Source organism: Fundulus heteroclitus, chromosome 3 (assembly GCF_011125445.2).
Source record: "Fundulus heteroclitus isolate FHET01 chromosome 3, MU-UCD_Fhet_4.1, whole genome shotgun sequence".
Classification (NCBI taxonomy): domain Eukaryota; kingdom Metazoa; phylum Chordata; class Actinopteri; order Cyprinodontiformes; family Fundulidae; genus Fundulus; species Fundulus heteroclitus.
In genome coordinates, this window is record NC_046363.1 from 22299569 (window position 1) to 22325890 (window position 26322).

Sequence of the window (26322 nt, forward strand, 5' to 3'; positions counted from 1 at the left end):
AATACAAAATTCTACAAATTCCGAAGGGGATAACTCGTTTGGCACAACGAGTTTATACAACGCGTCTCACCCATTGACAGCTGGAGCTCGGCACCAGCACCTCGCAAACCCAGCGGGGATAAGCCTGTTAGAAAATGGATGGATGGATGGATGGATGGACAGATGGTCTGGGCTATTTATTTTTTTCTTGCCATCAAGATCTCTGCCAGCTGGCGCCAGAAAATGCTATTATTGGGCTTTCTTCATCTGGAAACAAATGCATACAAACATCTTACGAGCGCAGCCATGATGAACTGATGAACGCGCACAGCTGACAATACAGCGATCTGATTGGCTGAGCAGCAAAAATCGAATCACGTGACCTCTTGGACCGGAGCGCCACAGTTTAGATTTTTTATCGGCTATAACTTATTAATGTGCAAGCGAAAACGTGGGAACATTGGTGTTTTGAGATCACTGCTATGTGTAGCAACTTATCCTGGTGGAAGAAAGTTGCCCCCTGACAGTTCATACGAAACTTCTTAAGGAAGCGTCCTACAGATTCTGGCCCACGGCCTACTCATGAGTGATTGTCTTTAGGGAAGTAGAAACCATTTCTGTAGAGTGAGACCCTTGCTTGAGACACAGAACGAAATAAATTCTCCTCGAGCGATACGCGGTAAGATTGTTTTAAAATATGTTTTTCAAATTACAAAGCAAATATATTTCCTGAACAATTTTACACTACAAGCAGGATGAATTTATGTACTTTAATCAAATTTCAGATTTCTAACAGTATCTGCTCGTTAAGTTAGAAATCTATAATACAAATGTAATTTTCTAATTTAATATTGCAGCAACGTCAGGCTGTTCTTCTTTTGCTGTTTGTATCACATGTTTTGTTGTAAAGCTACAACAATTAGCTAAATCAGCATGCACATTTTAAACATCTGTCATAATTTTTGTACCCAACAGTATTTTACATATGTACATAATTCTGAATACAAAGATGAGCTTTTATTAGGACACACAACATAAAAGCCATCATCTAGTATCAACCCTATATAGTAGGAAATAAAATCATTATTGGTATGCACTGATGTTACATGCTGATCTATAAAGAACGATCATGTCCCGCTGATTATTGTGAACATAGAGCTCCACAGCGACATCTGGTGGGGCCAGGCCCCACTGGCCCCAAATGCAGTGACTCCACAGAAAAGGAACTATACAAAAATGTAAGCTATTTATATTACAGCAGTGATGTATTGTAAATATGAACACACTATTTGTGTGCTTTTGAACAGACTTCCCCATTGTTCTACTTTTTAGCAATAATTGCTGAAATCCTGTTGAATTTTAAGGCTGTAAAACAAAAACGTGGTCAGGAGTTGATCATTTCTTGCTCTGCTCTGTGTTCTTCATTCAGTCCTCCTGCTTCAGCATGAGGATGGGCTGCAGAACAAAACAAGACAGATTAATAACTTCACATGTTCTCTTGTATGAATAGCAGAAGTTGAAAACATGCATACCAAGGTGCTGAAATGTTCTCTGCATACAGCTTTACTCAACCAGTAGATCAAGAAGAGCGCCATCATGCATTCAAAGACCATCAGGCATTGTATTGGACTCTATAATACAGGTCGAGCTTAATGAATTTTGTTTCAATAACTGAACTTATAAATGGAATCTCAGATTTATCAGAGAAAAAGTGATATATGTCAGTAGTTTATTTCTGTTTACTTAGAGGATGATGGCTTAGAGCTAATGATAAGCCCAAATTCAGTTACTTAATCAGAAGATTAAGATCTGACAGTCCTACCTCACAACTTCTGCTCCTCCTCCATAGCCCCTTTATCTCAGGGTGTTCCTCAGGGTTCGTTGCTTGTTCCTCTCCTCTTCATCCTCTACATGCTTTGTCTTGGTAAAATCATCCATCGACATTGCTTCCATTTTCTCTGCTATGTATGATGACATACAAATTTACATTTCCACCACACCCAAAGCACTTTGCATTGTCCTTGTGTGTGAAATACAAATAAATTTGCCTTGTCTAGATGGTCAGACACGATCCGGCAGAACATAAATGTAACATGTACAATTCAAGTATTCTGATAGGACAATGTGAGCTTGGGGCCTCATTGCTGTCTGCTGAGAGCGTGTTGGGCATGCGCACTGCAATTTCATATGTTCATTGTATATACAGACGTTGGTGGGCCGGCTCCATTATCAAGGCGCCTCAAGAGGATTTAACCTACTGAGCTTGTTAGTTTTCTGACAGACTTAGATATATAGACACAAATGTTTCTCACAGAATTTTATTGGTAAGAGAATCGGTCTTTCTTTTTTTTTTTTTTTTTTTACAACATTGCTTTATAAAGAACGATCATGCAGACATCACAAAAAAGGAACTATACAAAAATGTAGGCTAATTATATTACAGCAGTGATGTATTGTAAATATGAATACACTGTAAAAGGCTGTAAAACAAAAATGTGGTCAGGAGTTGATCATTTCTTGCTCTGCTCTGTTTTCGTCATTCAGTCCTCCTGCTTCAGCATGATGATGGGCTGCAGAAAAAAAAATCAAGGCAGATTAATAACTTCACATGTTCTCTTGTATGAATAGCAGAAGTTTATATTAAGAAAATAACATGCATACCAAGGTGTTGAAATGTTCCCTGCATACAGCTTTATTCAACCAGTAGATCAAGAAGAGCGCCATCATGCATTCAAAGACCAGCAGAGTCATGATCAGGCCGGCAATCCCAGGAACTAACTGGACCGAACATAAAAGAAAGTGCACAAATACTAAGAATCCTGCTGAGCAACACTTTAACTGGATGAAAAATGCTGATTTTGTATTTTACCTGGTAATAGATAGGGCGAGGACGAAAACCACGATAAAAAATTACAATGACCACAAAGACAGAAAAAGCTGCCAATGACCAGAAGAAGCTGATGATGTTGAGGGAAAAAGACAGTTTGGTCTGAAATGCAGAACAAAAAAAACTAGTTAGCACGAAGAGATCTCCAACACAAGATGAAAACATGAACCGTAAAATTTTGGCCTAATAGCTCCATTTAGAGATGTTGTATCCATAGAGTTGAAATAAATAGACGTTTCTCACTCAAACTGAAGGGGTGCAATACAGTTAGCTTATTTTTTTATTTTATTATTTTTGTTATTTTTATAGGAACTTCTTTAGCTATTAATTTTTATCTGTCTTAAATTGTCTTACTTACCACATGTATGTTTGGACATTTTCCTGCAGCAAAGGACAGCATGCCAGAGATCAAAAACTAAAAAAAACTAAAACTTATAACCATATCAGATAAACAAAAATGGATAAAGTCGTGGCCATTTTAAATATTTTTACCAGAACACATGAAACAATGCAGAAGATGTTGATGGGTGTCTCTTGGGAAATCACTTCAAGTGAGACAGCAAACACACCACCAATTGCTTGAGCTGCCTAATTTAAAAAAAAGGAAAGCAAAATGAAAGAAAATACAGGAAACTCTGTAGGATGACAGCAGAAAAGCACATTCCTAAAGTTTAACCTACAGCGTTGGGCTGTTGAACTCACCCCGAGTGGTTTCGGCTTTCCTCTGACAGCAAACACCTTGTAGTTATCCCTGAACACACAGTGGAAGTTCTCCGGCATCAGCTGACCCTCCTGAATGGTCTTCAGGCTCCCGATTGGGATGGTGATGATCATCGATTCATCACAAGCAAACGTCTTCCTCATTTTCCTGCAACACTCTAAAGTGTCAGAGCAGCTCGTGATTCTGATGGTGATCAGTTCTTAATGTTTTCATTAAATCCATATTTACCTTTCTGTCCTTCCTTTGTTCGATTCGGACATGAAACCTGCAGCTTTGTCTCATTAGTCCGATGAGGAAATGATCTCGAATGTCTCTTCTCTGGTTGACTCTCCGCCTTCCAACTACGCCCAAACCACCTCTCACAACCACACACGTTTGTGTGCAAACAGCGATTTCAACAAATAGTTCACTTTTCAAACTGTGACCTATTTATGCAGAGTTTGTTTATTTCCAAATAGTGCATTAATTTAACAAGGAAAACATAGAAGGACCACAGAAAGATCAACTTTTGACCAAATTGAAAAGTTTTCACAAAGACGAGTGTCAGGGTGAGGAAGAACCAAATGAAGCGGCTACTGATCTCATGAATGATTGTCTTTAGGTAAGAAGAAACCAACACTGTTGCTTGAAACACAGAGCGATATAGATTGTTCTTGAGCGACGTGCGGTAAGATTGTTTTAAATTATGTTTTTTTAATCAAAAAGCAAAAACATTTCTTGAACAATGTTACACTACAAGCAGGATAAGTTTCTGAGCTTTAATCAAATTTCAGATAATTATTTCTAAATGTATCTGCTCGTTAAGTTAGAAATCTATAATACGAATGTCATTTTCTTATTTAATATTGCAGCAACATCAGGCTGTTCTACTTTTGTTGTTTGTATCATATGTTTTGTTGTAAAGCTACAACAATTAGCTAAATCAGTATGCACATTTTAGACATCCGTTTGTTCATACAAACCCAATGGTGTTTGATATATGTACATTATTCTGAATATAAAGACGAGCTTTTATTAGGACACGCAACATAAAAGCCATCATCTCGTATCAACCCTGTAAAGTAGGAAATAAAAGGTTACTATTGGTATGCACTGATGCTACATTTTGATATCAAATGTGATTTGCATGAACTGCCATTTTGTATTTTGTAGAATATGACAAAGAATCCTTTTTTTGTTTTTCCATTATCATACATCGTATTGGATTCTATAATACAGGTAGATCTCAATGAATCACAAAATCACTGAAAAGTGAATTTTGTTTCAATAATTGAACTTAAAAAGTGAAGTTCACATATTACACTGATTTATCAGACAAAGAGTGATATATGTCAAGAGTTTATTTCTGTTAATTTAGAGGATTATGGCTTGGAGCTATTGATGAGCCCAAATTCAGTTACTCAATTAGAAGATTACATGATGAGACCTAACAGACCTCACAAATCAACAGTTCATTCACATTAACTTATGCTCCTCCTCCAAGGTCCCTCTATCCCAGGGTGTTCCCCAAGGTTCAGATCTTGGTCCCCTTATGCTTATACCTCTACATGCTTTTTTTGGTAACATCATCTGTCATCATAGCATCCATTTTTACTGCTATGCTGATGACATAAAGATTTACATTTCCTCTCCATCGACAAACCTCAATATCTACTCCACCATCACCCGCTGCTTATCTGATTTCAAAATTTGGATGAAGTACCATTTTTTTAAAAGAACCTGACTTTTGCTCAGTGACCCAATTTGTAATTTTCAGACGTATATAAACTTTGCATGGCATTTGGATATCAAGTTCCCAAAATATGGAGAGAATAAAGGTACAGAATCAAAGTTTTGCACCTAATTTCTTTTGACATTATTTCACTCAGCGAAAGATTTCAGACGTCCACTACTTAAGTTTGTGACCAGTATACAGTTTACACAATTTGAATTTTTGTCTAAAAAATTAGAGAGTGATGAATGTGGTTTTTTCATATCTCCCCCAAAAACTTTTATCTGTAGACATTATGCAGCAGATCTTTTTTATAAATGTTCACAGAGCACTTTCCCATGTGCACTGATGTTATTATATCAGATAAAACAGGAAGTTGTACGTGTATTCTATCATATTAACTAGATAGTACTTAACAGTAAACCTAGAGTTAGAAATGTTGTTCTGTATAATATAGTATAGCCATTTTTTTCACCATAAGTGCAGAGAAGAAACTCTGTATTTTGTATATGTTGAAAACATACATTCATTTACGGTTATATAAACATTATAACATGTTTTTCAACTTAACAAATGCCAGTAACTTATTTTAAAGATCTATAAAAGAAAACAAATTGCATAGTTGGTAACATGATGCATTTACATGAAATATGTTTATGTTACTTTTAATGTTCAGTAAGAAAATAAAACACAAACATTAATCCACGTTCAGACATGAATTGGAAAAAACATGACCAGATGTTTTATAAACACCAAATGACGAAGCAACCTTTTAAGGTTCAAGATGTTTTTAATAGTTACAAATTTAAATCACTTCTTCATTTACCATAGTTAAACTTGCAAAAGGTTCATATACAAACAGAAACTTCCTTCTAATATGTGCACTTTGTCAGAGGAAGAACAGAGAGTTTTTTTCTAGAAATGTAAAAAAAAAAAAAAAAAAGTGTTTCAAAGCCACTTTTCAGACATCAGCCAGTGCAGCTGAACATAACTTCTAATGTGATAACACAAACAAGCCTGTATGTGTTAAAATAAAAGGAACTGTACAGAACAAGTAAGCTATTTAAATTACAGCTGTGATATTTTTTAAATATGAAAGTTCCATTTGTGTGCTTTTAAACAGACTTCCACATTGTTTGCCTTTTTAGCAAAGCAGCAAAAATTGCTAAAATTATGTTGAATTGTAATGGTGTAAAATGAAAATGTGGTCAGGAGCTGATCATTTCTTGCTCTGCTCTGTGTTCTTCATTCAGTCCTCCCGCTTCAGCATGATGATAGGCTACAGAAAAAAAACAAGACAGATTAATGACTTCACATGGTTTCTTGTATGTTTAGCAAAAGTTGATATGAAGGAAATAACATGCATACCAAGGTGTTGAAATGTTCTCTGCATACAGCTTTACTCAACCAGTAGATCAAGAAGAGCGCCATCATGCATTCAAAGACCAGCAGAGTCATGATCAGGCTGATAATCCCAGGCCTTAACTGAACATAAAAGAAAGTGCACAAATACTAAGAATCCTGCTGAGCAACACTTAACTGGATGGAAAATGCTGATTTTGTATTTTACCTGGTAATAGATAGGGCTATAATAATAATAATAACGACGAAAAGGTGCTATAATGATGATAGAAAAAGTCACCAATGACCAGAAGAAGCCGATGATGTTCAGGGAGAAGGACAGTTTGGTCTAGAAAGTGAAAAAAGTTGAGTTAACATGAAGAGATCTCCAACATAAGATGCAACACGAGCCGTAAAATTTTGGCTTAATAGATCCATTTAGAGATGCTGTATCCATGGAGTTGAAATAAATAGACGTTTCTCATGCAAACTGAAGGGGTGCAATACAGTTATTATTATTTATTTTTTTAGAAGAAAAACTTTTAATGTTTAACTTTCTTAAATTGTCTTACTTACCACATGCATGTTTGGACATGTTCCTGCAGCAAAGGACAGCATGCCAGAGATCAAAAACTAACAAAACAATACATAATATTAATTGGGTGAAATTATAATCATATCAGATTAACAAAAATGGATAAAGTTGTGGCCATTTTAAATATTTTTACCAGAACACATGAAACAATGCAGAAGATGTTGATGGGTGTCTCTTGGGAAATCATTCCAAGTGTTTTCAACTTGAAAGCAGACCAAGCGACTAGGCAAGATGGGCTAAGAAAGTTAAAATATCACAGTAGCATGTATCACACTGATAAAATAGAAAAAAAACACCTTTAATTTCCATGCATTCATTAACAGAAGAAAAAGAATAAATTGTTTCCTATCAACAGTGGCTTATTAGTAAACTGCAAAAGGGAACTAAAAGCAAGTCAAACTTTCTTGAAATGAGTGTATTGTCCTTGATTTGAGCAGGTAAGCTTAAATGATCTGCCAATGGAGTAAGATTTTAGCACTTAAAACAGTAAACACAACTCTCAATTAATCAAGTGCAGTATATCTTATCTTGTCAGAATACTCATTCCATTTACAGATAATCTATTTTCCTGCTCAAATCAAGGACAAATACACTAATTTCAAGAAGATTTAACTTACCTTTAGTTCCCTTTTGCAGTGTACCCCTGTTGTTTATTTTGTACACATTTTTGCCAACAGGAAAGCGCCTAGTCTTCTATAACACTTCATAAAGCTGCAGCAGATGTTCTATGAGTTAGATCTGGGGGCTGTGATGGAATAAGAGAAGGCTGTTAATGTTAGCGGTGTCCTTTTGGTAAAAAAGAGGCTAACAGTAGGGGGTTCATAGATTTTGTTCCAAACAATTGATTTTTCCCCCCTCTCTCCTATCTATGTTAAAGGAAATCCTAACACTTCATTAGAGAAGTATTTTTACAACAAGGTCAGATAATTCTGGCTTTTTGACCCATTTCTACATCACAAAGAGAATTGGGACTCGACATAAACATCCAAAATCTGTATTTTAAGGCTCATTCCCGTGTGATCACCACATAAAACAGCCGTACCGGATAAATAAAAACAGTCTGAACTTACCAGCCCGGTCTGATGATCCGGTATTTGCCAAGAACCGACAGGTCGATCACCGTCGACCCCTCCCGGGTGTGGTCTCCTATTGGTCCTCCATCCACCACCACGGCGAGCTTTGACCACAGCTCCTGAAACTCCTTTTTAAAAACGGGGAGACGGCCACATTTAGCCTGCCGGACGCTGCACGGTGTTTAGAGCCAACATTTGTCGCTGAGAATTACCTGAACTTCCACTGTGCTGGTCTGCGAGCTGATGTTGGCGCTGGTCAGTGCCAGTGGCTCCCCACACATCTGGCAAAGCCGCCTCAAAAAGGCGTGATCTGGGATACGGACGCCTACAAGCTGACATAAAAAAAAAAAAAAAAAAACAGCTCACAGCCTGAGAGGACACAACACTTGTGATTTTGTATAAATGGGGGTCCAATTAAAGGAGGAAACGTACTGAGGTGAAAGGGTTGAGACTTGGATTCAGCTCCTCAGACCTTTCGAAAACCAGAGTGACGGGACCAGGCAGGAGATCGTGCAGCAGCTCCTCCTTCACCTTTACCTTACAGTACCTGCTCAGGAAGCAAGAAGTTAGGCGCCCGCTGCCTCTTTAATGACCAAAACGTGTACAAAACAAGGAGCAAAGCGAAGGAACACAGAGATCGGCGCACTCACTGATAGATATCTCTAATTTCTCCCACACAGATGGCCAGCGGCTTCTGTCCGTTCCGTTCTTTGACCTCGTAGATTTTCCTGACAGCCTCCGAGTTTTGGGCCAAGCACGCCAGGCCGTAGATGGTGTCTGTGGGCACCGCGACGACGTGACTGTCTTTCAGCGCCTTCGCCGTGCATCGCAGGATTTCCGAGTCGTCTAAAAGTTTGAGGGGAAGCAAACGGAGTCAGTGGCAGGATCTAGTTTTCATACGCGCACCGTTGGTATAAATGCACAGATTTTAGGTTTCACAGGTGCATGTGAACCGTTCCTGCTTCAGAGGGGGGTGATTAGATGTTCCATGGCGAGCTGCACCTCAGTCAAAGGAAAACATGCTTCACTGTTGATCCGGTGGCTCCCAGTTCATGGTGGCTTTAAGCCTTGGTGGTACCTGAGTTTTCTTTCTAATCGTTTTGACCAATTTATTTTGTTCTGAGAGTGACAGTTCGGGTCTTAATGGTTTTAAAATCAGATAGAATTGGACAATGGTCTCAAACACAGAAACAAAATGACACGCTACATTATACTTTTTACCGATTAATTCAAACTTTTAACCAGCACCTATCTTTATTTTTTTATTTATTCAACAATCATAACTGTCTTCTATATTCTTCAGTAGCTACTTTTGCTCTGTAGTGCTAAAAAAAAAAAGAAGAAGTTTATCCTTCATTTGAAGCTCCAATTTTAATATATTCTTCAGGACAAACATTTTCTATTAAAACAACTTGGGTTTTCTCACCTTCTGTATATACACACATTTATCACACATTACCACAACAACTTACTTTAGTGTTAATAAAGATGGCCTTTTCCGAGGTCTAAAGATTGTTTAAAGTTCAAACTTCAATAATGCAAAGCAGAAAGTTTTCTCCATCTGTGTGGAGCCTAGAATAATGTAGGGTTGTCCTAAGCAGTAAACATATAGCTGCTCACTGCCTGCAAGCTGGCTTAAAGAAGAATGTGACACTATTCCCACAGCAGATGCCTGTAAATTCATATTCAATAAATTAATAAATTAGAATATGCATCCCAATGAGGCTCACTTGTCAGATTTAAAGTAGCTTTGTGAAAATAACCTTCAAACAGGTATTAAATATACTTTTCATTAAGCCCACGTTTCTGTAAGAAATGTTTTTTTTATATGGTTTGATGTAATATTCTAATCTTAAATGTTGTTTATAACAAGCTCCAAGAGGAAGATCCTCAAAAAACAGAAATGAAGGTTTGTGTATAATTAAGCTATTTAATGTGTTTCACTTGGTGAACTTGGTTACTGAAAGGAATTAACTTTTGAATAATATTTTAATTCATTGAATGTGACTAAATAAAGAAATTGCTGATCGACTGGAATTTTCCAAACAAAATCATCTCTCCCACTTAGAGAGAACAATCCCCAAAAACAAAAGAGTGTGCTGCTGTTGTGCGGACAAAAAGGCCCCGTTGATGGCAGAGGTCAGAGGAAAGGATGGCGGCCTGGCTGCTTGACATGGCAGAAAGACAACGGTTGCCCAAACATCAACTTTTTACAACCAAAGCATGCAGAACACCGTAACCAACCACACTGCGCATCGACCGTCCAAGCAGACCTCCAGGTAATATTCACAGAGACACAACAAAAGTTGGACACACCACGAGGCCCATAGTATCATTGTTGCATTGTTTAAACTCCAGAGTCCGAGTGTTGCTGCTTACCATCTCCATCCCAGCATGGCAGACGTCTCTTGATGGTAACCTCCAGTGGAAGAACGCGCCCATGCCACCAAGCCCAAAACCGGTTTGTTGAATGTGACGAGCTCACCGTGTTCTGTAACGGCCGCGCTGCTACCAGCAGGAAACCAATGAAGTGGCGAGCAAGTGTGTATTTTTGTTTCAAATCTGAGTGTGAACACTGCGATGCCATGCTAATAACACTCAGGATTATCATATCATGAGAATATTTATCCATGCTTTAAATGCAACTAAAGATTTTAAAACTCGAGGCTGCATATAAAGTGGAAATGTTAATGGGTGACACTGTTTCTGTTACGGCCGGCGTGTCTGAGGCACGGCCCTTGGACCACATTTCAAAAATGGCTCAAATTTGGCTCAAGAGGTTGATACAGACAGTTAAAAAAATAAAAATAAAAAATAAATATTTGCGAAACAAATTAGAAGGAGCCTTTCAAAATAGAGGCAGAAAGATCAAAATGAGAGAAAAGGGACAAATGAGAGATACAACTATTCATCTTTTATCAAGCCGGAGTCGTTCAATGAGGAGTCGGTGTTCTTCTTGTTGAGAACACACAAAATATATATAGAAAACAATCAAACACAAAATTTATGGGAATTATAGCCTGTTTAATTCAAAACAAGCTCAAAATTAACAATTCTTTTACTGATTCCACTCTATAAGCTTATTGGTTGATAGTACATCCCTTTTTTTTTTAATTGTATTACTTTTATTACTATTAATTATTATTTTTTATTTCTTTTTTTATAGAAATCAGAGTAATTTCTTTTGCTTCTTCAAAATATAGCGAATTTAGTTTTTGTTGACCAGGTGAATCAAAACTTTTGTTTTTTTAAATAGATAAATAATCTAGTTTTTGTGGCAATATGGCCCTGTGGCAAAAACTTTGGACACCGCTGTATAACGGGAACACAAAGAGACAACACAAATCAGCTCTTGATTCTAGACACCTTAAAGCTTGACTGAAAATTATATAATAAAATAATTTAGATGTGGAAGGCAAATTATGGTTTAACTCAACACTTTCAGAGTCCTATGGTTCAACAGCTAAACTCTGTGCCATTGGGCCACATCTGGGTCTATAAACGGACCGGGACCCCGTGTCTACTGACTGATTCTGGGTCTCACGCTGTCATGGGTACCTGTTTGGGTCTCCTGACGGACCGTCGACCCGTTGGAGGCTGGCGGCGACAAACGGAACAGTCTGGCCTTCGGTTCTTGGCACATCGCGGTTCCGAGTCGACGAGCCACCGCTGAACTGTGAGGTCCTCTGAACGGGATCAATCCAGCAGCGACGAATCCAAACAAACTCATAAATCCAAGCTCAGCCGGATCGCAGGTGGGCCACCAGGAGCATGGTGTTGTCTGATGCAATGACAGAACTTCCGGGTTACGCCCAGAAATGATGACGACACATTCTTAAAGGGGTACCCGCCCCCAAAAAACGTGAACAATGATCAAACATTAGCCGTCTATTTATGACGCTATTTCTATCGCTAAATTCCAAGGCGTATTGTGTAAGTCTGCACACGAATTCGTAATTTTTTTTAGCCCAAATTAAATTTATTAACTCCAAGCAAGAGTGTCTGCAGATCTGGAGAACGATATTTTACTGATGGGATAAAATGGTTACAATCTAAGGCCAAAAAGGCCACAATCCCCAAACATAAAAAAAAGTAAAAGGTTACTAAACAAATAATAAAATAACTAAATGTAAATTGATATAAACTAAATCATCATCATCATCATCATATATATATATATATATATATATATATATATATATATATATATATATATATATATATGATGATGATGATGATGATTTAGTAATACTGAAAAAAATTATATATATATATATATATATATATATATATATATATATATATATATATATATATATATATATATATATATATATATAATTTTTTTCAGTATTTTCTTAGATACCGATTAAAATTATTTACTCTGGGACTTTTTAAAGCAAACTTCGTATATAATTGCTTACTTTGCACCCAGTATAGAGTTTAGACCAATCACATTTAATAATAGCAGCGCTGGCTTCAAACATTAACCATCCTTTTAGGGGGTAAATTGACATGGTTCAATAAGACCATTAAATAATATAACTAGAAAATAAAGGCTTAAATATATAAAATGTAAATTAACGCATGTCATCAACATATTTTGATCAAACAAACCATAGTTTTAAGAGGATTTGTTTTTCTTTGCATTGGACTGTTGCACATTTAGCCCTGGATGGGTTACCATACATCCCGAAGCAACGGACCAATTAGGAAAAAATAAAACACCTGTAACTGTTTTATTAAGTACCGAGGGACTGAAAACTGGCGCTATACTTACAGCCATGGCCTCGGACACAGGTAAAAACGGTTTCTTCGCCAACCAAAAATAAGATTTAAGTAATTAAGTTTGTCATTTTAAGTGTTTTCACTTAAATAGGTGCCTCGGACGATGCGGATGTGAAATGCACTGTTGAAGACCCAGATGTCTTGGAACAGGTTGGAAAAAAATATTGCTTCGGTAACATACAGGTGCAGCTAAATGCATTCAAATAAAAAATAATAAATAAAGTGAACAAACTAAATAATTACACAGGCTTATAACAGGCCAATTTTTCAAGTGTTCTGCAATAATTCCAATGATTATAGCCTTCAGCTGTTTTTTGTTTTTATGTTTATTTATATAATTTTTTTTGAGGTGTGGCAAATACTGTTTGACAATTTGAATATTGTCAAATTAAAGCTGTATAGCAAACAAATTTAGAACTTCAACGTGAGGAATATTGCAGTACAAGTACTGCTTGTATTGCAATATATATTTGCTAATATTTCTATTGTCATGCTAACCCTGCTTACAGTGATACATTTGACCACATGGCTGTATGTCCTCTTCTTTTGTCCACGCTTAACTCTTGGTGGCCAAGATAATGCTTAAAAGGGAATATCATGATGTTTGAAAAGACAAGTCAGAAAAATGCTAACTGAAATATTGTATTGTAATATTAAACATCAATTTACCATTTTCCTAATGTGTGAAACTAGAAAAGGACTTGATACAGAAAGTCAGCCTTCTCAAAACTGCCGTTGTACCTACATTGTATGCACAAAATGCTTTGCTGAGGCTCTATTTTCACAAACTACTGCATAAACCAGCCTGTGGGTCTGCTGAGGTGTTGAGGAAGCCTGGGTTGCTCTAAAAGCATCATTCAGCATGTCTGCATCGTTGGGTCGGCTGTGTCTCGACAATCCTGTATAGATCTGTGGCTCTGGTGAGTTAAGAGTTTTAAAGGGCCTTGTCCTGCATGTTTCCCTAGATCAACTCACCTGAAGCGAATGACTAGGTCATTTGCACTCTTGCAAAAACTGGATGACCAGCTGAAGCGGTAACTTAGCAATTTGAAGAGGTTCTGTTGGAATGAGATGCCAAAACGTAGCCTTTGTACTGGCTTTGGATACCGGTGATTTATATGGGCCACTTGGCCGGTCAGTGCAGGTATTTATACAGTATGGGCAGATGTAGATGGCCTGCGCAGTTGGTAACACTGGTAGAAGGTCCTGGGTTCGAGTCCTACCCTTGCCCTGGGTCTTCCTGCATGGAGTTTGCATGTTCTCCCTGTGCAAGCATGGGTTCTCTCCTGGTACTCCGGCTTCCTCCCCACGGTCCAAAAACACAGCCTCTCTAAATTCTCAGAGTCTCTGTGACTCTGCCTCTCACCCACTGAAAGCTGGAGATGGGCGCCAGCACCCCTCACGACCCCAATAGGGATGAAATGGATGGATGGGCAGATGCTAATAAAACGCAGTCGACACGGTGGCCCCAAGTTATCACTGACTGAAAACTGCAACTTGTATGCTCTGCCTCTCCCATCTTTCTCCATATGCTGGGTTGTTGGTTTCTTACTTTCCTTTGGACCGCTAAGTGGACCTTAGCACAGGTTGGGCGCTCATCATCTGATTCAGGAATGCAGGTGTTGTAGCTCATGTCTGTATGGTGGCCCTTAAAGGACTGAGTGTTGCCGTTGTCCACGCCTTGTGACAGTACCACAATCTCTTGAACGGGCTTTGCTTCAAAATCCACTCAAGGCTGCAATCCCTGTTGCTTACTTGGCCATCTCTTGCTAAAACGCTTCTGCTCATTTTACCTGTAACATGTTTGTGGTTTACCCTCTTTTGGGTAAACCAGACTGTATGCCCAAACCAAAGGTAATCATACAAATTTATTCTAAAATTTATTTCAAGGAACCCAAATTTTGGGTTTTGTTAGTTTTAACTTGTAATCAAAATAGCTAATTTAACCAGTTGCTGTAATTTTTTATTTAATCCATATCTAAAATCTGACAATCCTGCAGAAAGAGGAGACTGATATCCAGCTGGCCACCCTGTCAAAGAATATAAATGCGTGTAATGCTGTCCTGGATGACCTGAAGGCTCTAAGAGATATCTTGGTAAGTAACATACTTGTTCTCATTTTTGCATTATCTTGTGTAGCATTTAAACTTTTTTTTCTTTCAGAAGCGCAAATCTCTTGAGGATCTACACCTAAGGCCACAGAAGGAAACTGAAGAACCATTCCCAAAAACATCATCGTAAAATGCAGAATAAAAGTTGTCAATCAATTTAAGTGACAAAAAAGTCATAGAGCTCATTGAACATTTGTGACATGAATAAGGTTTTATTAGTACTATATTGCTCTCAATTCATAGGTATTCAACATTTTTGTACGAAACAAGCAAAAGCAAACATTTTCACATTATACATTCTCTGAAAAATACATATCCATTTCTCACTCTTTGGGTGCACCACATTCCTTTAGAAGTATATGGTTTCCTATGTTAAACTGCTCATGGGAAAAGGGGGGCAAAAAACACAATTTTTACCACATGTGATCAATCTTCCTGCTTCAAAATGTGATAATCTACATAAAAATATCAAACCTGGGCTGTGAAACCATCTCTGCTTGATAAGAAATAAATATTGGCAGCTGTAAGCTTAAGTTTTAAGGCTAAAGCTGACAAATGATCACGTATGTGAAAGGCTATGGTGACAACAAAAAGGTGTAAGTCAAACGCACAGAGCCTAAAAAGAGGAAAAACTGCGTTTTACTGTAATTCTTAAAACAGAATTGCTCTCTAAAGACCTCAATTTTTTTTACTATATCTGAACCAGTTGAATCAAAAGAAGGCTGTAAAATTTGTGGGCACGGTACCTGAAAACACTTCAGTCCAGATTCACTCTGTTCGTTTGAATTTGCACAAGTCTGCAGAAAACTAAACTCTGGTCGCGTGTAGAAGACAAAAAGGTCTTGAGTCAGTATGTAAACTCTAAATGCCACCTTAAATTGCATAGCTCCGTACTGTAAATTGACAGTACATATAAAAAAACATGAGTGGGCGTTCGGCTTCCTCTGAGGTTTTGGCGTTCTCTAAACGGTCAAATTCTGTCAGTTTTACACTTTTTATACGCAAAGCATATTTTTAAGCACAAGATGTGAGTGGAGAAACTACACATTTTGGTACAAATTGTAAACCATGCCTTATTTGTATATTGCTTTAAAAGAGCTGAACTTTAAACGGTTTTAAGGGATGTCAGGGAACTGTTTCTTTTGGTTTGAGCCAACTACACTTTTTAAGAGGACTCTAAAGTTGGAATCAGTTGCAGGACTTGACCAAAAGGCAATTATGCTGCATAATGACTCTGAACTCTCTCTGGTTCATTCTAGTTAGAAATCCAAAATATTCAGACTGGTCAAAGCAGAATGTATTGTTTCATATGAATTATGTGTGAATGACTTCATAAAGCGCAAAACCACAACTTTATGGCCTTAATTTATGGGGGTTTAAGACTCTGAGTGGTCAGACCGAGAGAATTGTCCAAGCTGCATTTTCTATAATCTGCCCTCCATTGTAAAATTGTTAGACTGGTCCAGGTAGTGTAACATTCAAGTTTTCTCACTTGGAATAATGTGTAAAGGAAAAAAAAAAAGCCTTAAATAGTAACTTTTCTGACTTTTCATAGTGATTAAAGCTTTTTTTAATCAAACTGGTTTTGATAGAAAATTAGAATAAAACAAACCAGTTTAAATAAATAATGTAGTTGAGAAAAGAAAATTCAAAATTGTATACCAACTTTTTCGTATACCAGTTTTTGCTTTCTGTAGTAGTAGCCACAGGACTTGATGAAGCCCTATACAAGTACAGGCTGTCTACCATCTTTTAAGCCAGTCTCTGCACCAAACATTTTCAAAACAATTTAACTGATTTGCGCGTTTAAAAAAGGTCCTGTTTTATAGTGTCAATTTGACAAATCTAATTGAAACTTTAGGCACTTTTATAAGCAGCCTTTTACTGTGCAGATAAATGGGGACAAACCAATTTGAAAGCCAAAATACTTATTAAAAAAATTGATACAACTATGTCATGTGTTCTCAACACCACAATGGTGAGGGACAAGGACAGGTCTTAACAGTGAAAAAGCCGTCGATGCCCATGGAAACTTTGAAAGATTGGCAACTTGTAAAACTGTCTGGTTGAGCCTCAGGCATGGTTACAAGAATGTGCTTCTTTATCAAAATACAAAAATGGTGGCTCTTAACTTTTTTTTTTTTTCCTGAAACCATCACGTTTGCTGACTCGGGACAACATGTCCGCTTAATATTCTGCATCTCAAAGACGTTCTTGATTGATGTTAAATGGAAAAGAGGCCTCATTTTGACTCGGCGACCCTAAATTAATCATAATAATTCGATACATTCTCCCAACGTCCGTTCTAGAAAACTGAGTAAAATCTAAATAAACCTATACGGTTTTGGCCAAATGATCTGGTTAAGGAGATTAGAGGAGATAAAATGTTGAGCTTTTGACGTCTGAAGGAGAGATGATCAAGGCAAAGAGGCTTACAGAATGGTTTGTAAGGCCAAGGAGCTTCTATACGAAAAGCTGCAGGAGATAATGCCTTAGCTCTGTCGTCATTGCATTGTGTCCCATGTGAAATACTGTTAAATTATACTCTTTACCAACAGGCTATAAGTTACATATTTTGTTACAAAGGATGACTGTACACAAGCCCAGTTGCTTATAGAACAATTCAACTAAACACAGCAAAAACTCAAAACTGTTCTACATAAATGTGGTTGGGGTGGGGGGAAGAAATGCAAGGATGCACGATAGATCAGCTTCAAACTCTGAGCTCAAATTTCTATACAAAAATACAAATCCTGGAATCTACAAGGTTCTCAAATATGCTTACACTAAAATGTACTCTATTTACACGGTCTTCAGACACCAGCTTCTAAATGCTACTTTACAGCAGTTGTATACAAAAAAGTCTGTAGTGGTGTCGCCTCTCAGCTCACAAGCTGTGAATTTCATTTTTCATTTTTACAAGAAAGTGTGCAAAAAACAGGGAAGAGTGCAGCAAAACATAGGGCTACTGCAAGTGTGAGCCTTTTGGTGAAAGGAAACGTGTCTAACGAACTCAGGGAACAGGGATCAGTTATGACTTGATGCGTCCCTGAGAGGGTCACGGCCCTAAAAAACATGGGATGGTGACAGTAGCTGTAAACTAAGTGTGGTCATATCTTTCAGATCCTAAACAGTTCGCCTTCCTGTGCATTAAACTAGAGGTTAATCTTTTCACAAACTTGCTTTCAGCTAAACTCGTTAAGCATTTCAGTAACCAAATAAGGAGAAATAAAAGGCTCAACTTAAAAGCACACCTGATTGAAATAAATTAGATTACTTTTCTGCTCTAATAAAGTAGTTTTACCAGTATAATAAAAGAATCAAGCATTTAAATAAATTAACATATACAAAAGTTAGTTTAAGTTAGAGGCAACTTACCAATCGACTTAATGCCGTTTAAAAAAAAAAAGACAGGCAGAGATGATCATAGGTTCTTTTCTCAATTAGCAATCACATTTTCCTGATTACATTAGTTTTCCAATAACATAAATACTAAGAAAACCACTTCATACAAGCTAAATGATGCTTTAAAATCAAAATTAAAGAGCAAATTCCTCCAATATACAGTGCATTCTGGTCAGCTGCATATCAATTTGAAGCGGCATTTGAGAGGACCTGCGGTACAGTACCAAGATAAACAGTTTTTTTTTTCCTTTCTGCTCAGTTCTACAACCTCGGAGACCTTTTTTATATTATCAGTGCCTTGACAACAGTTATTTCATCAGTTCAAGAGTCGCCATCGATAGGATTAATATATACAGGTAATGTTTTCCACAAAGGATCAACGTCTTCTTGTCAGAATTAAATTTCCCTAAAGGCTGCTAAATCTCTGTAAGCAAACTAACCACAGCTACTGCGATGAGAGCAAATCAAAAGACGTGTTCCTAGTTTGTACAGGTTTGTATATCTGCCACACAGTGCCGTACAGAACAGAATGCACTGCACAGACAGAGGGTTTTACATGCACAAACTATACAGGGTGACGGGTGAGGCGTTCGCTTTGAAGAGCTGCTCGAGCTTTGGGCTGGAATAGGAGAAACGTGTTGTGCCCGGCTCAAAAGACGATCCTTTCAGTGACCGCTGTCAGTGGTTATGTTCAAGTCATCCGCAACCAGCAGCAGCGCTTCGAAGTTGGCGGCCGTCTCGGGGCTCTGCATGGACAGGAAGTCTGAGACGTCCATGCTGGCTAAGCCGTCGGACGGCGGTGGGTTGGTAGCGCCGCTGCCCGCTATAGGGGAGAAACTCAGAGCTGCAGCGGAGGGGGAGGAAGAGGAGGGGGCCTCTGGCCTCGGCTCACCCACCTTGGAGGAAGACTTGGGGAGGCAGCAAGAAGAAGAAGAAGAAGGAGAAGAAGAAGAAGTGGTTGAAATGTTTGGAGGCTCAGATGACGGCTGGGGAGGGGGCTCTGCAGCTTGCTGCTGTGAAGGGGATGAAATGATGGAGGAGGCACTCTTTGCAGTCTTGTCTTTCACAGAGTCCCTGCAGGCACACTGGCACTGGCAGGACTCCTCCTGTTTGATGATGATGACCGGCAGGCTGAGGCCGATCTGCTGGACCGAGTTACCTGCAAAACAAACAGCTTCAGCTCAGGCCTCAGGGAGCCAATATGACAGAGAGTCGTTTATTTCTGACTGCAGAGGCGGCGAGAGTCAGCTCCTCATTCACGCTACCTCTAAGTGTGTTAATGATGACACACTGATTCATTTTTTTTCCCCCAACAAGCTCAAACCATCAGATCAGTCAAACGGTCATTTACTCTGGCAATTCAATTGAACGTGAACTTCAAAATCAACCTTAAATTTCTATCTGCTTCAGAATATTCATGAGGTTTGTATCATTAAGTGATTATGTTGCTGTTGCCATTTTATAAAAACAATTTTAGTGTAAAACTTTGAGCACTTCAGATAATCTAAGCCCACTGAAACCACATCTGTATTATTAAAAGCTACGGTTCCAACATCTGGATGGTCCAGAGGATCTTTATGTAATCCTGTCAAAGGTACGGTACATTCTCTAGTGGGTGGCAAACACATTCTTGATTGAATCCAATGATTCTCCCCCCCCCCCCCCCCCCCCCCCCCAACCCAAAAATACAAAGGACCCATTAAAATGGCTTACCAGCATTTCCTCCGACTGGTATGGCTGTAGTAAAGAAAAGCTTTTCCACTTTTGGAGCTCCTTGATGAGACTGTGAATGAACATCAAAACAGTGATTTGCCGATTTCATTTCCACAACATTTCATTGCTGAACCGAAGAACTGCGGGGCCCCGTTTCACAAAGCCAGTTTAGTGGATCTCCAGAGTAAGTTCTGGAAGTAGCGAGGGAGCCGTTACCCCGAGTCAAATTATGACAACAAATTACGCTGAGTCAACCTTGCTTGGTAGCAGAGTTGTTTGGGCAAGCCCTGTTTTTTTTTCTCTTTAGCTGAGATTTACACAAGGAAGTGTGAGAAAAGGCGTGTTCTTTTCTGGAGGAGCCTGTGGACGCTGGAGCACAAATAATCTCATTTGGGGGAGGCTGATCAGACCACAATTAAATCATGTTTCCAGATTAATATATTTCCGAGCCTTATTGTGATTTATCTTAATTCTTTGCCTCACCTCGCTCGTACGAGGGCACATTCAGTTCTGAACAAATTATTCAAGCTGCGCTTAATTTTTATGCCAACTGCAGCTTTTTATGTAACATAGGTGACGGAGAACGTCTTTCAAAGGCAACTGTGAGCCGCGCTGTCAGGGTTGTTACTGTTGCATCCAGTTATTTTATAGTTTAGTGTCGTTCTCACAGACCAACAGGGCTAACAAAATAACTACACAGTTGCAGATATCAGTGAAAGCAATCATTTACTCTGTACCAAATTTTGAGACTTCAAGCACTAATTCATATATTTTAGGTTTTCCAGGGATAACTGGCTGCATCAATAGCCTCACATCGCTATCACTGCTCCTTTACTAAATGAAAGTGAGTGAATAAGATGTTTTATAGCATCAATGTCACCTTATTAGGGCCACATCCCATTTCTTCGCTGAATAACACCACCTTTACTCCAACTTAGAATGTATACATCGTAATTAATATAAAAGTGAGATTGACACAAATTATAGACTTACAAGAAAACCAGTGTGAGCTACTTTTTTAGATGGATGTGTGTCACAAAGCCAAATGTTGGCAAAAGGATGACCATATCAGGTATTTCCGTAACTACCACCATCCCATCATTAATTGCATATGTTTTAATTGGTGAAGGTTAAAAACATGAATAACTTATAAATGGACTTTACCTGATTAAACTATATTTAATCTTGATTTGCTGCCGTGTCCTTGTGCCTGTCAGGTTGCACCTAAACTTGTAATCATTGCGTACACGTCCCCCTTTTGTTGGACGTTTAATGAGTGCAGTGTGAGAATACAGCTTTAATTCTCCGTCAATGTTCAGCAATTCTCTGCCGCCAACTCTCGCTTTTTCTTGCAACAGCATTGTTTTCTTTTTTTTAATTATGTCGATGTTCTCCATATGTCGTCATTTAGGATTTCTAATTTAACTCGCAAGAAATGCGGACAGCGAGGTTTATTACTTCCTGCTGATGTCACGGTGAATCGCATTATCTGCCTTCCATTGATGAGGGCTTCTTTCATCCTCCTAACTCAGGGTTGATTGGACGACGAGTTCAGTTACCTGAGTGATTACACCTGTTCTGAACCTGGAAACGCTGAGAATGACGGCGTGAGGTAGAACTACTCAGAGTAGCTGCTTTGTACTCGCGGAGGACCGGCCAGTCTTTCTGAAACGGGGCCCAGTGGGAAACTCAAAACATCTCAGAGCACTTACTGCAACAACAGAGGCTTAGCTGTGTGGGAGCGAATCCTCAAAGCCTGCTACATTACTCTTACCCTTTAAAAAGGATTGGCATAAAAAGGCCCATTTGTGTTAACCCTGGGCGTGTGCAGTACTCACAGCTTGCTCAGGGTTCTGCTGGCTGTTGGCAGCGCTGCTCAGGATCCACTGGAGGTTCTGGTCCGACATGACGAGGCCGGGCTGCAGCACGCTGGGAGTCGAAGCTATGGTGATGGTGGCAGGGTTCGTGGCCTGACCGGGAACAGTGTTGGTGACAGCGCAGTTGGTCAAAGGCACGGGTTGAGCCACAGCTGAGAGGCCGTCAGCTGTGGAGGCTGCAGAAGCTGGAGCTGTGGAGGTCAGAGCTGGAGCCGCTGGAGGCTGAACCGAGACGGGCTGCGGCGGCGGCGGCGGAGAAGTCTGAGTGGCGCTTTCTGACTGCAGGAATGTCGGTGGCAGTGCCACATAGTGTTGAGAGGTGACATGGTTTGGCGCTTGGACGGGAGCCTGAGGCACGTCTGAAATCTGCGGAGCCCCACTTACTTGCATGAAAGGGGGATTCTGTGTGGAGCTGACACCAACGGTGACAGGAACAGGAGTGTGGGCCTGAGAGGAGGAGTTCGGAACATGTTGGGAAGAAGCCTCCAAGACAGCAGCGTTATTGGAGCAGCTTGAAGAGGAGGTAGGGTTGACGGAGAAAGGGATTACAGGCGAGGCATCGGTCCCTCCCGGTTGAGCAGAGGTCTCTACACCGAAGGTCTCGCCTAAATCCTCTGAAGAAGAAAAATATCGTAAAAATTGTAGTCGATACTCTTTAAGCACAGAGATTATTATTTCATTGGTCTTACTTATGGGATGGGGATCGTCTTGGCTGATGCTATTTTCAGGACTCTGGAACATGAGTTCAAAGATCTTTATAGGAGTCACATTGTTGAGGTCCAAGTTTTGAGCCTGTAAAAGTCAAATAATAATAATTAGGGGGACTTCCGGCGGCACGAGGGTGGCGATGGCTGCGTGAAAACTTCTCTCCTGACCAAACTGCCATAAACCCCCATACATCCCAGGAGATTTGCTTAGCAAAATTTCAATAGTTGATACTAATGTCGGGGGGAGACGAACGGGGCCCAAGTATGTCGTTAAGGAGGAAAAAAAAGGACACTGACATGGAAAACACGGGTGGCAGCGACGAGGCTATGCTAGGCGAGACGGTCTCATTAGCCTCCATCCGTAACGTTATAGGTGAAGCCATGGCTAGTGCTACATCTGAGCTGGAGAACAATATTTCTCAACAGTTTTCAGACTTCCGGAGTAATATTCAAGAGGACATTAAAAAACAACTTGGCGAAATGAGAACGGATATTAATTTGAAGATGGAGGAGACCGTGAAGAAAATTGAAGCGGTGTCGCAGAGACTGGGGGAAGCTGAGGAACGGGTAGGAGAGGTGGAGACATTCAATACGGAAGTAAACGAAGTTTTAAACCAAATGCAGAAAACTCAACTCCAACTGAAATCGAAATTAACCGAACTCGAGGGGCACTCCCGCCGTAATAATATAAGGATCTACGGCATAAAGGAAGGAGCCGAGGGCACCTCCATGATAAACTTTGTGAAAAACCTCATTCAGACTGAACTGGGTGAGGACATCGGCCCAGACGAACTGGAGCGCGCTCACAGAGCACTCGGATCCAGACCAGCTGATAACGCCCCCCCGAGATCAACAATCGTTAAATTCCTGAAATACTCGACTAAAGAGAGGATTATCAGCGCAGCGTGGAAAAAACCTATCACAGCTGACGGCAACAGGATTTTCTTTGACCATGACTACGCAACGGCTGTTATGGAAAAAAGGAGGGAATATCTGCCGATCAAGAAAGTACTGAAAGAAAAGGGAATTAAGTTCCGCACACCGATGACAAAAATGCGTGTTTTTCTGGACTCGGGGACAGTTCTATATGACAACGCGGATCAAGCCGGAGATGACCTACGAGCAAAGGGGTTCCCGATCCCACCGAGACCCGAAGGCAGATCGAGAGAGACGGCACAGCCACGCTCCAGCTGGGAGCAGGTGACACGCCCCCGACGCAGAGACGGCAGGGATTATCATCAAAGGATCCGGGACAAACTCCGCAGATTTCAACCAGAGACTGATGCGGACGCCGAGGACTGTTGATCCACACCGTTCCCATGGTAACACCAGCTTTCCTAAACACCTGGTGATGTTCCCGCTTTTGTTACTGGACACTGGACAGCGACGGTAGGCTGAACTCTTCAGACCACCTGAATAATATTCACCTGTTATCTCATCTAAACGGTCTGTCACAAAATTTAAATGCACTCCTATATCACTTGTAAGTCATAAAGAGTACAGTAGGTTCTTTAAGTGCACTATTGAGTATATCCCTTTTAAACGTGTAGTTTTCAGCTGAATGCTAGGCTGGACCTTCTCCACCAGGTTTATTTTACTTGCAGTGCCCTTTTTCACAATACAGTATACTTGTTGATTTCCATAGGCCGAGTTTTTTATTTAACTTTAATTTCAAAATAAGGCAGTAGGTTAGTGGTTCTTAAATGACAATCACCCACAACTTGAGGGGGCCCCGCAACTTAGCGGCTGAAACATCCCCCTACACAAGAGGTCCAGGAAAAACCTCTTCGATGGAAGACCATTGTTTGTTCACTGTCATGTTCTACTGTTGTGACTGTGTTGTTATTTTTGTTCTTGGTTCTTATTTGCTGTTCTTAGGGGAGGCGAGTAAATGCTTAGAGAACACTGGTCCATAACTGAGTAACAAGGAATATAAGGTTATCACCCTAAATGTCAATGGCTTGTCGACTCCTGTCAAGAGAAGTAAAGTGATATCAAAAATAAAAAGGGAAAAGGCACAAATTATATTCTGTCAAGAAACCCATTTAACAGATCAGGAACATGAGAAGTTGAAGAAAATGGGTTTTAGACACACCTACTATTCATCCTTCAAAACAGGACGCAAGAGGGGCGTGGCAATTTTGATGCCAAATAAGGTTCACTTTGAATTTCAGTCAGAGACTAAAGACAAGGAGGGCAGGTTTATTATGGTAAGAGGCAAACTAGATGACAGAGATGTGACTCTGTTGAACGTGTATGCTCCTCCAGGCAGCAACAAAACATTCTACAAGAAGATATTTGATTTAATAGCATTCCAATCAGCTGGAGTCTCAATCTGTGCAGGTGATCTCAACATAATTCTAAACCCAAAGTTAGACACTTCTAATCAAAAAAGGAAATCCACCCCCACCGAAAGATGGGTTAAAAGAAAAATTAAAGACCTAGGTCTGATAGATGTCTGGAGGGATTTTCACCATCAAGAAAAACAGTTCACTTTCTACTCAAGCCGTCACAACGCACACTCAAGAATCGACTACTTATTCGTGCATAACACAGAGAGGCACAGGCTTAAGGAATGTGAAATTTCCCAGAGAGATATATCAGATCACTCCTGCGTCCACTTAAAACTACATCTTGATACTAGACCCAAAACGACAACGTGGAGATTAAATGTAAACATGTTAAACAGTCCTGAGTTTAAAGAGAAAATAAAGAAAGAATTGAAAACCTATTTGGATGATAATGACGACGGAAATGTGAATCCAGTGATGCTTTGGGATGCCGCCAAGGCAGTCTTGCGGGGGAAAATTATATCAGAATCTGCATTTATTAAAAAAATGAAAACCCAGAAACTCTTAAACCTACAGAAAGAACTAGCAGAACTGGAACAACAACATAGTAAGAGTAAAGATCCACATTTACTCATACGGATGAGACCACTCAAACAAGAAATAGACAAAATTTACTGTGATGAACTGGAAAAAAATCTGAGGTTTACAAAACAGAGATACTACGAGGCAGGCTCCAAAGCGTCCAAACTGCTGGCCTGGAGGCTGCGAAAACAGCAGTCAGAAAACACAGTTTACAAGATAAGGGATCCTACCACTAAAACAGTTACACATAAACTAGAGAGTATAAAAAAAGCTTTTGAGAAATTTTACCAGACCCTGTATACTCAACCCTCCCCATTTGATTCAGCTAAAGTAGAAGAGTTCTTGAACCGACTAGATCTGCCCTCCCTGGGGGAATCACAAAATGGAAAATTAATAAAGGAAATATCAGTCGAAGAGATCGATAAGGCGATCTCCTCCCTGAAGTCTTCTAAGTCCCCAGGGACGGACGGGTTTCCAGGGGAATGGTATAAATCGTTTAGGGAGCAGTTAATTCCAATGTTACATAAAAGTTTTAATTTTA

The 26322-nt window shown here is 39.5% G+C and overlaps 2 protein-coding genes and 1 long non-coding RNA gene across 3 annotated transcripts in view; all 3 read right to left on the reverse strand.

The window, feature by feature from the left end:
- Positions 1-6900: 6900 nt before the first annotated feature.
- LOC118557960 lies at positions 6901-7392 on the reverse strand. Its single transcript, XR_004928150.1, has 3 exons — positions 7368-7392; positions 7216-7272; positions 6901-6988 (listed from the first exon to the last, which is right to left on the reverse strand). It is a non-coding gene; the product is annotated as an uncharacterized LOC118557960 (long non-coding RNA).
- Positions 7393-7951: 559 nt separating this feature from the next.
- LOC118561171 (yrdC domain-containing protein, mitochondrial-like) lies at positions 7952-13864 on the reverse strand. The gene is made up of 7 exons (XM_036133100.1): positions 13841-13864; positions 11866-12088; positions 8958-9153; positions 8740-8854; positions 8520-8639; positions 8305-8435; positions 7952-7979 (listed from the first exon to the last, which is right to left on the reverse strand). Exons 2-7 carry the CDS (start codon positions 12035-12037, stop codon positions 7967-7969), a joined length of 747 nt encoding a protein of 248 aa, XP_035988993.1. The 5' UTR covers positions 12038-12088; positions 13841-13864; the 3' UTR covers positions 7952-7966.
- A 2024-nt stretch (positions 13865-15888) lies between these two features.
- LOC118556341 (metal regulatory transcription factor 1-like) overlaps positions 15889-26322 on the reverse strand; it is a 28845-nt gene continuing 18411 nt past the window's right edge. Inside the window, exons 8-11 of the mRNA XM_036133096.1 lie at positions 22891-22993; positions 22163-22815; positions 20325-20394; positions 15889-19770 (exon numbers count right to left, since the gene is read on the reverse strand). Coding sequence (XP_035988989.1) covers positions 19277-19770; positions 20325-20394; positions 22163-22815; positions 22891-22993 — 1320 coding nt within the window. The 3' untranslated portion in view covers positions 15889-19276. The remainder of the gene's footprint in view (positions 19771-20324; positions 20395-22162; positions 22816-22890; positions 22994-26322) is intronic.

Bases quoted from the DNA above. Each gene is read 5' to 3' on its own strand.
- LOC118561171 (XM_036133100.1), bottom strand. From the start codon at position 12,037: ATGAGTTTGTTTGGATTCGTCGCTGCTGGATTGATCCCGTTCAGAGGA. The intron at 8,855-8,957 runs GTGAGTGCGCCG...CTTCCTGAGCAG, and splicing joins GAAATTAGAGATATCTATCA to GTACTGTAAGGTAAAGGTGA. The intron at 8,436-8,519 runs GTAATTCTCAGC...GTTTTTAAAAAG, and splicing joins CCAGCACAGTGGAAGTTCAG to GAGTTTCAGGAGCTGTGGTC.